Source organism: Periplaneta americana, chromosome 1 (genome assembly GCF_040183065.1).
Source record: "Periplaneta americana isolate PAMFEO1 chromosome 1, P.americana_PAMFEO1_priV1, whole genome shotgun sequence".
NCBI lineage: Eukaryota > Metazoa > Arthropoda > Insecta > Blattodea > Blattidae > Periplaneta > Periplaneta americana.
In genome coordinates, this window is record NC_091117.1 from 165,919,141 (window position 1) to 165,935,943 (window position 16,803).

Below are 16,803 nucleotides of genomic sequence, written 5' to 3' on the forward strand. Positions count from 1 at the left end.
GAAATTTAGGTGTACAAGTGATTACGTTCATTATTCACTTTCATGTTGTTTTACGATCTAAATATTAATGTAATAACTACTGTAAGCTAATTTTATTGTATTCAATCAGAATTAAAGTCTGGCCGGGCGGAGGAGAAGGCCTACTGGCCTTAGCTCTGCGAGATGAAATAAATTATTATTATTATTATTATTATTATTATTATTATTATTATTATTATTATTATTATTATAAGCGCCCTATGCTTAGATTTGCTTCTTTAAATAGCATTTTACGAGATGTATTAAGGGTAGTGAGGGACGGAAATCGAAGAAGAGATTCTGGCGAAATTTTATTTTAAAATACAGTAATTATGTTTACACTTTATGATGATGCAGTAACGTTAAAATTATATGGAAAGAAAAGGCAATTAAAAGCATGGAGAGAAACTTAAAATTGTAACAGAAGTGATGTTATATGTACAAAATATACAAGTATAAGGTCGAAGATACGTTTTCGGAACAATCACAAAAATCATTCGAAGTGAATTAAAGTGAATACCGTATATACGCACATACTTCGCGCTATCGAATAACCACTGCACCCTAGTTTTATGAGAGGAGATTAAAAAAAAAAAAAAAAAAAGGCGAAGCGATACCAACCTTATTTCAAACAATACGCGCACCCCAGTTTTTCTTCGCTAAATTCCGGAAAAATATGCGCCGAGTGTTCGCGTATAGGCTATAAGGTAATACTTACGATTGACTTAGGGTACTTCCGTGAAGATGTTTACAGGAAAGGTGGGAAGTCCTTTGCTCTTGAATAAAAAATTTGAGGGGTGCAAAATTTGTCACAGTGATGACGTACAAGCTATAATTTTCATTGCACATTAATAAATTTATATTTCCTATGCAAAAGCAGTGATGTTATTTCAGGTGATGACGCATATTATGGCTGCCCAAGGTTATTTGAAGGAATGTACCTACACATTTGTCTTTAAGGCTGAACAATATTTACAACTCATCCTTTGTCTGTTACTTAAAGAATACAGAGCGCTACAAAAAATTATGGACATACTGTACGTTAAAAAAATATAAAACAGAACTTCAGCCAACTTGATATTTCCTTGTGCAGATTTAAACACGGGCAGTTCATGGTACCGCCAAATTCGTGGTGTTTGTTTGGAATGTGAGTTCAAAAACAATGAATCCGAGGTAGATTTATGGTTATAACAATTTTATTCTTTGGTTTTCCATTCTTACCTCTTAATGAAGCATCTGGTGCTCTTGTGACCTAACAAGTATTTAGTCACAACATCGAAATATTATTATTTTTATGGCTATATTTTACATTGTTACATCGACACTAAATCTGTATTTCCTTCCGTTTGTGGGCATCACCTTCTTCCACTACAGCAGGGATACAGAATTGGTGAGAGAGGGGTGGAAGCATGGGGAAAGCGTTGGTTTCCCGTCCACAGTCCACCGGCGTTGAATGACGTATCTGTGGCCCATACGCAATCACATAAGACAGACACTGAATACAAATCCCCTTCCCTACAAAGTCAATGGCTGCGTTCAGCCGGGACAGCGCTAATTCATTTTTGCTGAGTTACAGCAGCTGTGAGTTCCTGAACGACCATTGCAAAATGTCCGCTGTGTTTACAAAGAAACACACTGCTATTGTTCCGTCTACTCCGGAATATATGATACCATTGGTTGTTGCCTACCCCGTCCACTTTCGCTGGCTAGCAGCAGGCTTGCAGCAAAAAGAAATTTGCTATTTCATAGCTGTCGGCCAGCAAGGCGTTCAATGCTGTCGCTATTTCAGCGCTACCTCAGCGCTGTCCCGGCTGAACGCAGCCAATGATGCGGGGATGGAAGGAAGGGGTGCGTGACGTATTCCGATAAGTGACGTAACGCCACAATTGTCGCCCAGTTCTGCAAGCCTGCACTACAGGTTCCAGGTGGATTGGCATAGGTATTGCACTTTACCTACTGCTATTTGACATAATAACCTATTTTAAATAAAAGTATTTGGCTTATTTATTTTTCATCTAATTTAATTTTATACAACCTTTTAGGTATACTTTTTCTTGCTTTCAACTACTTTATTTCATTTGTACATTCACATATATTTTGACATACTCTACTGTAATATTATATTGTGCACATTGTTAATACGAGTAGTTCCTGTCATAGTTTCTAAGATTACTTGTTTTTGCTTAAAAATTATAGAGGTTTCGGATGTATAAAAAATATGGAGGGTAAATTTGTAGAACAACAACATTAATCTTTTAGGGCAGGGGTTGTCCAACTGTGCGTTGCGACGCCTTGGTGCGTCGTCGGTCTATGTTTTGGGCGTGCAGCTACAAGGTAAAACTAAAATAATTCATAATGGAGCCTATAATGAATCATAACATGCAAGTTTTCACTACGAGTAGATATTTATTTTATTCAAATTTTGTATTTTTACAAGCTGGTAAGGAAGGTTAAATGACTATTTTCTTAAAAAAAAAAATACCACCAAATCTAATTTGAGCGTTTTTTAAATTTTCGGTACAGAAAATCTGAAATGTGAAGGACGGCGCAGCCTCAAAAAGCTTGAGAACTCATGTTTTAGGGGATTCTTTTATCAGAAGACTACAACATACAGCCCAAAGATATCAACAACATAGGGATGAGAGACTCATTTTGGATTGCTTAAAAACATGTGGCCATAATTTTACTTTATAATTTTTCATTTTTTTAAATGTCAGTACATTATACAAAGTATGTCAAATGAATACTATACCAAGTTAATAGCATGCAAACGATAAGTAGTCTATGCCAAATTTAATGAGTAGGCAAAAATGTGAAGCAAGTAAAAATATTGTATGCAATAAAATAATTATGTATATTAATAATGTATTAAAATTTTGTATGTCAATTTTCAATATGGTAGATCTCTTGTAGGTGAAAAGTAGTATGTTAATCAGCCTGGTACGTCCACTACAAGCTTTCCCAGAACAACAAATAAAGCTGGGTGTGTCAGTCGACTTTTCAAAGCTTTGTTTTATCATAATAATGCTTCAGTTCGTGTGTTATATGAATCTTCAATTTAATTACAAGAAGAAACTAATGTGAAAATTAATGATTTGTCGCGGTGGCGGAAAACTTATATAAACAGTGAAGTCATCCTACTTACCTATTTCAGTTTTTGCGAAGATGCGATTTCACAACAAGCGTAGCTACATAAAGAGGACGAGATTCAAGTTTCTTCGCAAGGACAGGCCTATTAGTGTGATATTGCCACAATACAGGGTGGAAGGTAACCTTTTACAAGACAATCTGGGATATGATATCTCGAATTATGACAAACAAAAAAGTCTAATAACATTTTGTTCTCAGAAGGGCGGTTTTCGAAAAAAAAAAGATATTTTGTAACTTGAAATTATGATTAAGTTTTTTAATGAAACTGCTCAAAATTGGATTTTATCTTATGTAGGATGATAAAGTAAGCTATGTATGGCCATGTTACAGTAATATTTGCATGGAAAATAAAACAGATTTCGAATAAATCGCGTGAATAATCGTGTACACATTGCATGGGAACGGGGCAGTGACACGCTGGCAACACTGTTTCTAACGTACGCAAACCAAGTGGCCGAGCTAGGTGTACGGAGAGAACGATACCCTAAAATTCACTTCGTCATTAGTTGCAGGCTACGTGCAGTTCGAACAGTTGAAACACAACGAGATGCCACAGTTTTCTAAACGTGAGTATCTGGATATTATTTCTACTGTATTATTGATGAAACTGCCTTAAAATAACGGAAACTATGTGTTTATTCGTACTAAATTTAGTGCTGAAATGATACAATAACGAACGTTTCATCATGGATAACCAATAACACAGTTCATGTAATTAACATGTTGCGGTTACATAAATTTTGATTTTACCGCATTCTCAACAGATGTTTTTGTTTACAAAACGGTATGTGCGTACATTCTCTCAAACCCCCCCTGTCAAGAAGATGGTTGAAGCAGCATTCAATAGGCCAGTCATGTCAATTGATGCCCGTAGGAGCAAGCGCGCGCTTTAGAGCTCAGGAGAGCCTGAGCGCTTTGCAGCGGAAAGGAAAGAGAAATACGAAAGAGGTAGTATATGCAGCTTGGTCGAGCTATATTCAGGGATGGCCAGCACTGATTCAATAGATAACGGGAAGAGAACTTATTAAAACTGTATCCATGTTAATTTTTAGATTTGTCTGAGAGATATAAGTACATTATAAGAATGTAAGTTTCAATTTTAATGCTCATTTTTCACAAGTTTGATTTTTTTATTCAAAAGAAATATTTTTTCAACTTTTTTTTTTTTATAGAAAAGTGAAATTTTCATATATAGGCCTATTTATTTAGTAGCCTTACAGAATGTTTTCGTAAATCTAATATACCGTAAATACGTATTACTGAAGTAGTGTATTGAAAATTTTGAAAATATTCGCATGGAAATTGCTTGTAAGGAAATAAATTAACAAAGCAACTACTGTTACATCATAAACAAAAGATACGTGTCTGTCCATGTGTTGTAAAAATGTCTGCTCTATAGCTTCAGCACATTTCGAGAAAATAATTTAATATTTAGATGATAGGAAGTTGCTCACTAATATCACCTTAAAACCATAATGCGATAAGAGTTTTGTTATGGAGTATTAGTTTCACTTAAAACATACATAGCACCTAGGTAACTTTGCTTTGTACTGTAATATTGTTTTGATTAGTTTATTGATTACTTTTATAAGGCTAAAGGTACCATCAATATCAATTCCAACTGATCATGTCATAATCTCTTTTTTCGGGATATCGCTTTCTTTATGAATGATGTGTTTCATCCATTTAATAGAGTATAGTTGTACTACTATGGAATTTATGTGAATATTCCTTCTTAACTCTTTATTATGTTATCAAGATTTAAAACACAACAGCAATATTAAGAAATTGGTATTAGTACTTTTGTTTTACAGACAATATAAATAATATCAAACAGAAAGAAGCCATATAAAAATAACGACATAAAAATTTCACGTTCCGCCTGAAGTTTGTGCACCACTGTTTTCTTAATCCAACAGGCTGCTTATTCATATACACAACCCTTCCTCTTTCCATACTTAGCGCTTGCTTTGACATCACTGCAGTAGCCTATGCTGGGGTGCAATGATCTCGCGGAGTAAACACTGCTATTGTCTAGAACGTTGCAACATTGCAACATTCGTTTTCTGGAAATATTACAAAAACTATTGGTCGTATGGAAAAATATTATTTGACAAAACGTTCCCAAACGATATGATCTGTTATGTGTGTGATGGGTTGTAAAAGGTTACCTTCCACCCTGTATAAAACTTTGTGAACTCTGTCCATTTATTTAATTTGCACTAGGATTTTCTTCTGTGCCTTTTGCGGTTTTAACCCCAAATTGGAAATATTTTGCGACCTTCGGTACACACGCTTCTCCTTGTTAATCATCAACGTAATTTCGTCGGAGTTCAATTTCATTATCACTTCATATCCATAGCAGTCTTCGATCGGCGTCTAGGGACAATCAGGGTTGCTCACTTTTAAAGCTAGATGCACACCGAATGTTAGCTTCCGTGAGCTTGTAAAACTGTATTCTGTTGATGTGCTCATACTTCTTTTCGTATATACAGTGTATATACTCGTACACATTTTACAAGCGTTACAGCAAGACTTCAGAAAAAAGTTATTTTAAGCAACCTCACTCCACATGAGCATTGCTGATAGGAAGAGCATGTATGTGTTCAGCATTTTTCTTTAAGTTTGGCACACTACGTGTCTTCAAAACATTATCCCACCAGTCTTGAGGAGTTGGTAGATCTTTCAGTATCGGCATCATCTCTTTCAATAGGCATTACCCTTGTTACAATGCATCACCATTTTCAAAGTCCAGTTCTATATTAACAATAGATCCCTATTAGAAACAACAACAACCAAATTTCTTGGCTTAAAAATCGATAATATGTTAAATTGGAAAAATTAATATTAAATAAATTACCCCCAAACTAAATTCAGCATGTTTTGCTATTATATCTATGCAAAATATAGTAAATATCAACACCTTAAAAACAATATACTTTGCATACTTCCACTCGGTAATGAGTTTTGGAATAATATTCTGGGGAAATTCCACAGATGGTAATAGTATATTTCTATTACAAAAAAGAGTAATTAGAATAATAGTAGGTGCCAAATCTAGGGAATCGTGTAGGACTATTTAAAAAAAAAACTACAAATAATCCCCATGGCTTGTCAGTATATCTTTTCATTAATAATCTTCCTCGTATGTAATCGTGAAAACTTTGTAACTAATTCAGCAGTTCATAGCATAAATACACGTCAAAAAATGACTTTCATATTCCATCGGCAAGTCTATCGTGCTATCAAAATGGAGTGCGTTATATGGCAGCAAAATTTTTTTAATAGCCTTCCTATCGATATAAAAAATGAAACTCAAAACATAAAATTATTTAGGGCCAAATTAAAGAAGTACCTAATTTCTCACGCCTTCTATTCTGTAGGTGAATTCATGACATTCAATAACACTGCATGGAATTGATACTAAAACTTTGTGTTGTACTAGCAGACTATATTGTAAATCTCGTCTGTATATATTTCATTTGGACTGTGACTATAAATTAAGACTTTATATTAGTATTAAGTTTTTTTACTTGTTCCATGTTCTAGCTGTAAGCAATGTATGAATACCATGGAATGTTAATAAATACAATACAATGCAATATATTCACAATTTCAGTAAAGACATTGAATGTGAAGTATCATTAAGACTTAGAAAAGTGATTTTCTTAAAAAGTGAAGAATCGAAATCAAACTATTTTTACAAATAGCCAATGGCCCTGTAATACACATTCAGCGCTTCCTTCTTAAAGAGATGCACATCAGAATAACTCAAGTTATTCAAATGCTGATTTACTGCCAAACCATTGCAAACTATGTCGGATCTCTAATAATGAAATATAAATATGAAATTTCAGATTAAAATATTGCAATGAACAAAATTCCGGACATTAAGGGGTTAGGTACAGCTTACAGCAGTAAAATTTAGAAAATATTCAACATTGTTTTTCCTCCATTAGTGTATTTTGTACAATAATGAAAATTAGTAAGCGTAAAATACTGTGCTCCAGCTATATGAGAAGATATTTTTACGATTAAAAAAAATTATATTTTTTTTTGTCAAAATTCAAAATGGTGGAAATTCACTGTGCAGTGATGAAGCGTTTCCCTCATAACTCCAAAATATCCAACATTCTTTGATGAAATTTTTGTGTGTATTTATGCATGTCATATCTACAATATGATGCAAAATCACTTCTCTACCTTTGATAGATTCTCTGATAAAAATTATTAATTCATTTAAAAATGGTCAAATATCAGTATTTCCTTCTAACACAAAATAAAAAATATATATATATATTATTTATTAAGGAATGTAGTTGAAAGAGCATGATACTGTAAACATGAGTTTCAGCAATAAAATAAAAGAGAGAGAACATAAGAAGGTTAACAAGTTTATGAGTTATGAGGGAAAAGCTTCATCACTGCACAGTGAACTGCCACCATATTGAATTTTGAAAAAAAAAAAATATATAAGTAGTTTTTTAAATCGTACAAATATTTTTTTTTGTATAGTAAGGCAATGTTTTACATATACCAATTTTCATTATTGTACGATGTACAGTAAATAAGGAAAAAAAAAATGTTTAATATTTCTAAAAATGTTACTGCTGTAAGCTGCACCTAACCTCTTAAGCGTGCTGAAAAGAATTAAATTTTTTCCTGCATAGAGGACTGATTTCCTGACAATCTGAAAAAATTGGCAACCCCGCGCACTAACATGACGTCACGTCAATATAGGTCTATGAACAACTAACCTTATCTCCGTACAGCCTGGGACATAATACGGTCCTTAGTCTAGATTAGTCGTAGTCCACGAAATAGTCGATTCTACTAAGTAATCATCCAACAGTATCTCGCCAATCACTAACATAGGACGCTTTATAAAAAAAATGAAAATTGAAATTTTGGTACTGTGTAGGAAGTAGGAAGTTATATTTTCATTAACTATTTTTTTGTTCATTCATGAAGATAATCCAAATAAACACCAGTGTATAGCATAAGTCCTATTACAAAGAAAATAGTTATGAGATGATAATTGGGAGCAGAAGCACTGTTAGGAGATTTGTCAGAGCGATTGAAGGGCGTTGTCCGTCTTAGTGTAGATTCCGTAGCACCTGCAATATGGTTTGTCTGATCTCTTGTATCCTTGGTAGGAACTGGGATCAATACATTTTGATTACTGATTATGTTGTCAATCCAGGATTTATAATAGGACACATTTGCGTAGACTCCAGGCTTGTTTACTCGTGCGCAGCCGTCTCCCCATGAGACAACTCCTGTCAGATATCCATCACAAACCAGAGGACCTCCTGAATCTCCCTAGAACAAATATAAATTTATAAAAAGGTTGTTTTGGAGGTTAATCTTCCTTGAAAGGAGAGTTGAAATATGATTCATATACTATTATGATGATCGTGATGTTGAATTTGACACTATTATGATATAGCATACGTAACAGTAATAAATAATAATTTTATTATATAAGTCGTCTAACGTTTAATTACTTCTGATCGCAGTGGTGCTAGAGTTGTGTTGAAATCGACTGTACTTATATTTTTGACACAGCGAACATTGTCATCGGAGGCGATTGGAATCACAACCAGCTACGTCATTGATACTGGGACAGCCTGCGTTGAATCATTGTAAACCGATCGCAGTGTTGGAACTATCAGTCCTAAACCACTGCATTTCTGTGTTAAACAATCTCTCGTCTACAACTTACGTGCATTTTTAACATGAGTCATAGTTTGTTTCGTGTATTCCACTGTAATTTTCTGGAATGCATCGGCCATCGTCCCTCTTAAAATGTAAAGTACCAAAGTTTTTGAATATATATATAATATTCTTTCACTTATCCCAAATGTACTTCACCGTATTGAAGTCGAGATAGTATGGAGGAAGTCTTGCAGGAATAAAATCTTTGAGCGTATTCCGAATCTCAGCGCTGAGCAATCTGATGGCATCACGGTGTTCCGAATTTTAACGATGACGTCACTGATGCTCCACCGATGTCGCACCGGTTCCATCAGCTTGCAGAGGTGGTGGCAGTCTCCATCAGCCGCCATCAGTGAATCTGATTAGTTCTTGTATAGGGTGGGAATTAGCAGACGAATGACATCGTGCACTGTTGTGTCATGGCGGTGTGTTCTGCTTTGGTTCTGCTGTATTGTTTGTAATGAGCACAACGTAAAAACAATATGTTAATGGCTTATGAGCGAACATGTCAACGGACCAGTTATTACTACTGGTTCAAGAAATAAATTGTTTATCCTCTCTTTTCTTTGAACGAGATGACAGTACGGAAATTTCGCAAAATCTTGCTAGCGTAGCACAGACAACAACTTGTACAGCCGCCATGATAACCATCGAACCTTCCAGCAATTTTGTTCCTATTTCCTGCAGCGTGACATCATTGTTGTCCACCGAGATTCGGAATACGCTGTTTATGACGTAGTATATGGTGATGACTGATGGCTTGCTATGTTTCACCAGCTCGATCAGTTCCGGTTTCATGCTATCATCTACAAAATGTAGACGAATGTTTATTCGGGGCAATTTTGGAAGTCACTTTTAAAGATGCTATTATTGGAGCTTTGTTTTCCTCTTTCTTGTGGCAAGGATCGTTGTCTAACACTATTATGCAGCCAGGCGATAGCCCAGGAATTACTTGCGTAGTAATGCATTTGATGAAATTGTTGGCGTTAATTTGCTTATGCTAATTATTTGATTTCGATTTGGCATAATAATATGTGCACATAAATATACTTTTTGGTTTAAAACTCCTTTCGATATCTGCATGATCCACTAATAGCCTCTGGGCTGGGCTGTTATTTGTGTAAACTCCGATAGCCTATGTTGAAGTTTTGCGAGCACTTGTGAATTCTGTAATGGGTGTGAAACCATGTTTAATCCAAGTACACCACCTCTTTCATTTCTTCCCTCTCATATTTCTTCTATGAATCGGAAATAGACTTCTCGCTTAGCAACATTGTTGCGACGTTATGTCAAGAAGTGCCGTTCATCCTTGCATGACTTGAACTGAAATTCAGCTCGATTGTACCGTTCTTGTTTCCCACAATTGGTAAACCCAATTCCTTTTTACAGGATTGCAGGAATTTCTGTAGAGTGGAAATTTCTTTGTGAAGAGAAAAATAGGTTGGAAAAAATTTCCTAATCGTGCCGTATCCTTGTCAAAACATATTATAGTTGTTGCTTTCCTATTTTGTTTTCTTGAAGTACTAATTCCCGCACATTGTTCTGAACATAGTTATTAATCACTGTTTCCATCTTCTGCATTTTGTCTCGCTATTGACTTTAAGTATAACCACTGCGCAGTTTGTAGCTTGGCTCAAATAACTGTCGCATCTTCCTATTTTACATATCACAAGACTTCTTTGACTATGTATATCAGGTCGTTCTCATGAAGAGATCTGTAGCACAAACAGTAACACCACAGTCTACTATATACAGTCACGAAGCTTGAGTTTTGAGGGTGCTAGAAACCATAGACTGTGACGGTACTATTTTGCATTGCCTGTAATGAGGCGATATTAGCGATCCTAGTGGTGAGCAACTATCTAATGTTTGCATATTTACTACCTATTGAGCTTCGCGACTGTATATACTAGACTGTGGTAACATTGTCTTGTTAATAGAAGAAGTCGAATGGCTTATTATTTCTGTTGTAAATGAGAGTAAGGAAGGTTCAACCATCACCACTTCACAATGATATTAGGCAGAAGATTGTAAGGGAGGAAGTTCAACAGAAACAGTCGATAAAAGGATAATAAACGGTGAAACAGAAAGCGTCTTAGAAGAAATCCGACCAATATGAAATACGAGTACTTCCAGTGAACGTAAAATAAATAAATACGTAAATAAAAGAATAGATAAATAGGCGAATTAACAATTGGACAAATAGACAATTGAACAAAAGAATAATTAAACAATCGGATAATAAAGAAAAAAATAAATAATACAATTTACAGATTTTAAAAGTAGTACTTTTACAGGAATAATGATCACATTTAAATAATCCTGGTACTGCAAATTTAATTTTATTTCCACTAATTGAAGAATATGAGTGATGTTGTAAATTAGTGTGTTATTATACACATGCTATTTATAAATTTGTATTAAAGTTATAATACAAACCTGGCACGAATCTTTCCCTCCTGTGCTATAACCTGCACATATTTCCCCTTCGTACAATTCCTTTCCATGGTTAGCAGAACAGTTTTTCAAATCCACAATCGGCACAGGAACAAACTGAAGAATTTTGGATGACCCTCCTCTCTGCGGAGAAAGTTCTTATTAGTTCCTTCTATTTATTTATAATCATAATCATCTGCCTGTCAAGTAATAAGCCTAGCGGCCTGTTACGTTTTCCCTCCATTATTTGTGATATTTCTCAAATTCCTTTGCTTGGTTTGGAATTTTTATAAATTCATTATTTTTAGACAGCCTTCGGTTAACTATACAGGCGACTTGGAAAATTACTGTGGATTGTCGATCATTATTCATATTATACCAATAGTATTAAAGCACGATTATTAGCAGATTAAGTACCGAAATAAATTACTTTTATTCACTATTGTTAGTAAAGTTAGTCGTTGTTTCAAATATTTAAATTTCATACACATTACATTACAATTAATTAGAAAATTGTAAATAAAGAAGAAATATTGCTTTAGAATGACAAAAAGACACTTATTAGTAAGAAACACCTTAAAAAAAGTAAAATAGGCAAAATAAAAATTGGCCCTATCACTTTGATTTACTCAAAATCACATTTATATCTATGAAAATAATGATTTAATTCCAAACAGTAAGAAAAGGCATTTTGCCAAACATCTGGGCTCTATGAATCGACTCGCCGGTTCTGCACGAAATTTATTGAAAAAATTTCCGAATTCTGGACCGCCGACGATGCAGGCAGTACATAAGGTAAGGGATAAATATGAGAACGCTGGATCAAACGTCATAGGAACAGATCAGTTTTAACAGAGACTAGATTAGATGACATTGGCGCTATTCTCGAACATTCTTCACAAAAATCGCTAAAAAAAATTAGCTCAGCAGGCTAGCGTGTCTACATCATCTGCGAGAAACGCAACAAATTCATTGGTGATTCACGGTTGCAAATGAATTTTTGCAACGGGTTTCAGGAACTGAAAGATGATGTTAAATTAGAAATTACAAGAATTAGAGTGGAAGAAATGGGGAGAGTGAACGAGAAAATAATTTACTCATAATTCCACTCGTTGTGGGACAAGAGAGTCGACATTTTTCAGCAATATTATAAGTGTGTTGTACTGTCCAACCGGGTGGTTATGTAGCATCTCGTTCCCGCACCCGTTTATGCTGGCATCTCTGTAAAGGCTAGTGGCTGGGATGATAGGCTCTTTCCTGAAAATATTTGCTGTTCGGAATTGGAAATCTACGTAATATTATAAAACTCGTTAAAATAATTTAAAGAAAGGGCCCCGTAAAGTAAATAACTGCCACGTGACTTTCCCCGTTTCGCCAATCCTGCGACATAACCACTCGGTCGGACAGCAACTGTTACGAACTAATTCTGGCGGCCGCAACCGCAGTGCTGGCCGAGGATCCGCCCGCCGGTACATAGGTAAACCAAACCGATAACAATTCTGTATAAGAATACATGCAATTATTGTATAATTGTTATATTCACTCTTCATATAAATATTAACTTAATAGTCATTACAGTACTTACTTCTTTCCTTGCCCCCCATCCACTCACAGTACAAAGTGTGTCTGGAGAAACAAAGTTATCTCTGAGCTGCAGCTTTGTTATTGAATATCCATTCAGTACATAGGGGGTTTGTAGCTGGAAAATAAATTTATCAGAAAATAATATTAATTGCAATTAACACAGCAGTGACGTAAGTAAAAGATGATTTTTTTTTTCAGCTGCAGCTTAAGTACTAGTATGTCAACTTAACATTTTTTTTTGTTTCTTTTAATACACTCTACACCACACATATTAGTCTTTTCTAGTCTTGTCTAGTCCTAGACTAGAGCTTCTTCATTCGAATGTTTTTTAAGTGTGTGCACCAAAAACATTTTTAGTGACTTGCGTAAAATAAATTTTTCTTTACTATGCAGTAATTATTTCAGTCCTCAATGACTTACATAGTAATATGATTAACTATAGTAACATTTAACTCATAATACCATCAAGTACTAAGCAAGACTCAATTGTGGCGGAACAAGTGAGAGACAAAATTTATGTCTATAATTCAACTCAGAGAACGACGATAACTTAACTATCCTATTTTATTGCTGCATACATTTCAAGTCTGATTAGTGAACTAGATGCATTACTAGTCAGCGATGTATGAAATGAAGGGGGAAAGAAATTGGCCACCGCACCCCATTATCTCCTGTGTTAGTTGTCTCATGAGTGATACCTTATTGATGTCACTTGCGAGGTTTCAGTTAGTCTTTGGACTGTTGAATAAAAATATATATTTATATTTTATATTTAGATTGAAATGTGACTTGAATTTAAATATACATCTTGATTACGCAACTTTTAACACGATATCACTTCGGAATATGTATTATAAGACTTTCTCGTGTTAAATTTTACTGTACCTGGTTAACATGTTTCGACCTACTATTGGCCTTCTTCAGAACTGGCTGTTGTTGGTCTTGGCGACTTTTGTTTTGTTTCCTGTGGGGTTGTGTTTGTGTAGTGTAATGTGAAGTCAAAGAATGTGTGTGTTCTGAAATTGAGTTATGTGTTGAGAATTTCATTTGGATGTGTTTTTGTGTGTCTGTATATTTCGTATTGTTCTAGTGTGTTTAGTTTCTGGATTTTTGGTCGGACGTGCAGAATTTACATGTCTGCGTTGATGTCTCTGTAGTTGTGGTTAGCATTTGTAATGTGTTCTGCATATGTGGAAGTGTTCTGTAATTTTTTATGGCTGTGATGTGTTCTTTGTAACGTGTTTGAAATGATCTGCCTATCTGTCCTATGTAGAAGTTATTGCAGGTGTTACATTTGAGTTTGTATACGCCCGAGTGGTTGTATTTGTTTGTTTTTGTTGTTTGTGTTGAGATGTTTTTGTAGAGTATTATTTGTTCTGTATGCGAAGTTGTAATTTAATTTCTTGAATGAGGTTGAAATCTTGTGTGTGTTTTTGTTTTCGTATGTTAGTGTGATTTTTTTTTTTGTGTTCTTGTGTTTGTGTTGTATTCGTATGTTTTTTGTGATTATGTTTTGTCTTTCGTATTATGTTGGGGTTGTATCCGTTTTCTTGTGCTATATATTTGATTGTGTTTAGCTCTTCTTTGTAATCATGTTGGTTCACTAGTATGTTGAGTAGTCTGTGTACCATTGTTCGGAATGCAGCTTGTTTGTGTTGTGTTGGGTGGCTGGATGTGTTGTGTATGTGTGTTGTTGTTGTTGTTGTTGTTGTTGTTGTTGTGGTGGGTTTTCTGTATACTTTGAATGTATGTTTGTTGTTGTGATGTCTAGAAAATTTATGGATTTGTTGTTTGAATTGTTGTTGTTGAATTTTAAGTTAAAATCGCCAATTTCAGCATGCTTATTATAATTATTTTTATTTATTTCTTTTTGGAGGGGGGAGGTGATTTAATCAAGATCCACTTTTCAGAAATAGACGTTAAAGTAAAAAGGTTTGAGGACTAGCTCTCTTAGATGTTTGTTGAACATTTCGTTACAATTCACTATTGAATACCTTTGCAATTTACCTACCTTCAAAACAGCTACATCATTATAATATCGGCCATTAATATAATTTTCATGGTAGTGGATTTCTGAAACCGGAGTCAGATTCCAGAAATCTGATTTCTTTCCGCGATCGATGTCTCCAGCCCAGACCTCTACAGCTCTAGGAGTTGAACTGCAACAAATCATTAATTATGAATATCTGAAAGTAATTATAACGTAAATCAGTGATATGACATAGTGAATAATTTACAACCGAAGCGTGGGATTTCCATACAAGACGCACGTCATTCAACTTCCAGCTTGTCTTGACTAGAATATCTGGTCGACAAAGATGGTGTTGAGTCAGATTTTTTGGGATATTCACTTATTCTATTTGCACAATTACTCAATAATTGATGTTAATTTAATCACAGGTACAGAGAGCAACTAAAGTCAGAGCGTCGTTTTCTCTTTTCACTAGACTAATTATTCCAAGCTGTTCTATGCCAAACGTTAGTGTAACTTGCACCATCCGCGAGGACTGCGACAGTCTCTTTCAATGTACAGACTTTTAACATCTTCCGGCTTTCCTGTCCTGATGCTCTTCTGTCTTTCCCCGTCCCCCCGTCACGTTGTAACTATTAGGTTACGTATATTTTCGGCTTTCATTAAAATTATCTTAAGTTCCTTCAGTAGAATGACGACACTCGGAGTGAGATAAGTGGCCAACAGGCTTGGAGCTCACATATTCATTTTTCTCACTCCCGAACACCCTTGCAAGGAGGCATTTTCCCCTCTCTTTTAAATGTTTCCCCTCCCCTCTCCATTCATTCATTCATTCATTCATTCATTCATTCATTCATTCATTCATTCATTCCTTCCACGTAACAAGTGACCACGAGGACCCCCGATATTGTATACAGTAGATACCTGATTTCTCATGTATGACGAAATGAGAGAGAAACGTCGTATTGAAGTCTCATAATTTGTACCATGAAGTATGTTAAGATTGTGATTTTCTTTATGTAAGATTTTAACAAGCGGAACCGTATAAGTTCATACATATGTATGTATATTTTTTGCTGGTTGAGTGGAAGAGAAGGCCTTACGGCCTTAACTCTGCCAGCTAAAATAAATAATAATAATAATAATAATAATAATAATAATAATTATTATTATTATTATTATTATTATTATTATTATTATTATTATTATTATTATTATTATAAGGATGAAATTATCGCATTTCATTGTATGATAATACGATGACGTCATTCGTGGTACCAATTAATTAATCACTTCTTTAGCAGATTTCCAAAATAAAAAAGGGACACTTATTAAAGTTGACATGAATCAACATTTTATTTATACATTCATTATTACTTGTGTTTATATAATGTCAGTGAGCAATAAAGTCCAGTTTTATTTATTTTAAAGTAATAAATACTACATCGTTTACAATAACTAGGCTATAATAGTTATGCAAGTATGTACACAATAAAATAACATGGATACTTGGCTTAAGTCACTGTTGACAATTTTTTTATATTGAAACTAGTCTGGATTAATTAGATTAACTAATCTGCTTAAAATACTTCAGGTTAATTGGACATTGCATCATATCCATGTCACTGTATTCTGAACTTATTTCATAACAAAATTTTTTGCCTTTCCACTATTACTGACTCTTCCATTTTATTGAATACTAGCCGTACCCGTGCGCTCCGCTGCACCTGTTAGAAATAAATATAAAGTAATTACATAATTAAAATAGGACGTTCGATCCAGGGAACATTCGTGTTTGGTAAAAGGATAAATCGTTTAATATGTTACTTAATTTAAATTGTATTTAAATAATTAAAATGCGGTCACTTTGGTCCAGAGAGCAATCATTTGGTGCAATGACAATTCCTTTAACATGATTCTTAATT

General features: G+C 34.5%; 1 protein-coding gene across 1 annotated transcript in view; it reads right to left on the reverse strand.

Annotated features, from left to right (window-relative positions):
* Window positions 1-6,747: 6,747 nt before the first annotated feature.
* Window positions 6,748-16,803, reverse strand: part of LOC138708852 (trypsin-like) — a 34,768-nt gene continuing 24,712 nt past the window's right edge. Inside the window, exons 4-7 of the mRNA XM_069839106.1 lie at window positions 14,918-15,065; window positions 12,908-13,021; window positions 11,326-11,466; window positions 6,748-8,490 (exon numbers count right to left, since the gene is read on the reverse strand). Coding sequence (XP_069695207.1) covers window positions 8,128-8,490; window positions 11,326-11,466; window positions 12,908-13,021; window positions 14,918-15,065 — 766 coding nt within the window. The 3' untranslated portion in view covers window positions 6,748-8,127. The remainder of the gene's footprint in view (window positions 8,491-11,325; window positions 11,467-12,907; window positions 13,022-14,917; window positions 15,066-16,803) is intronic.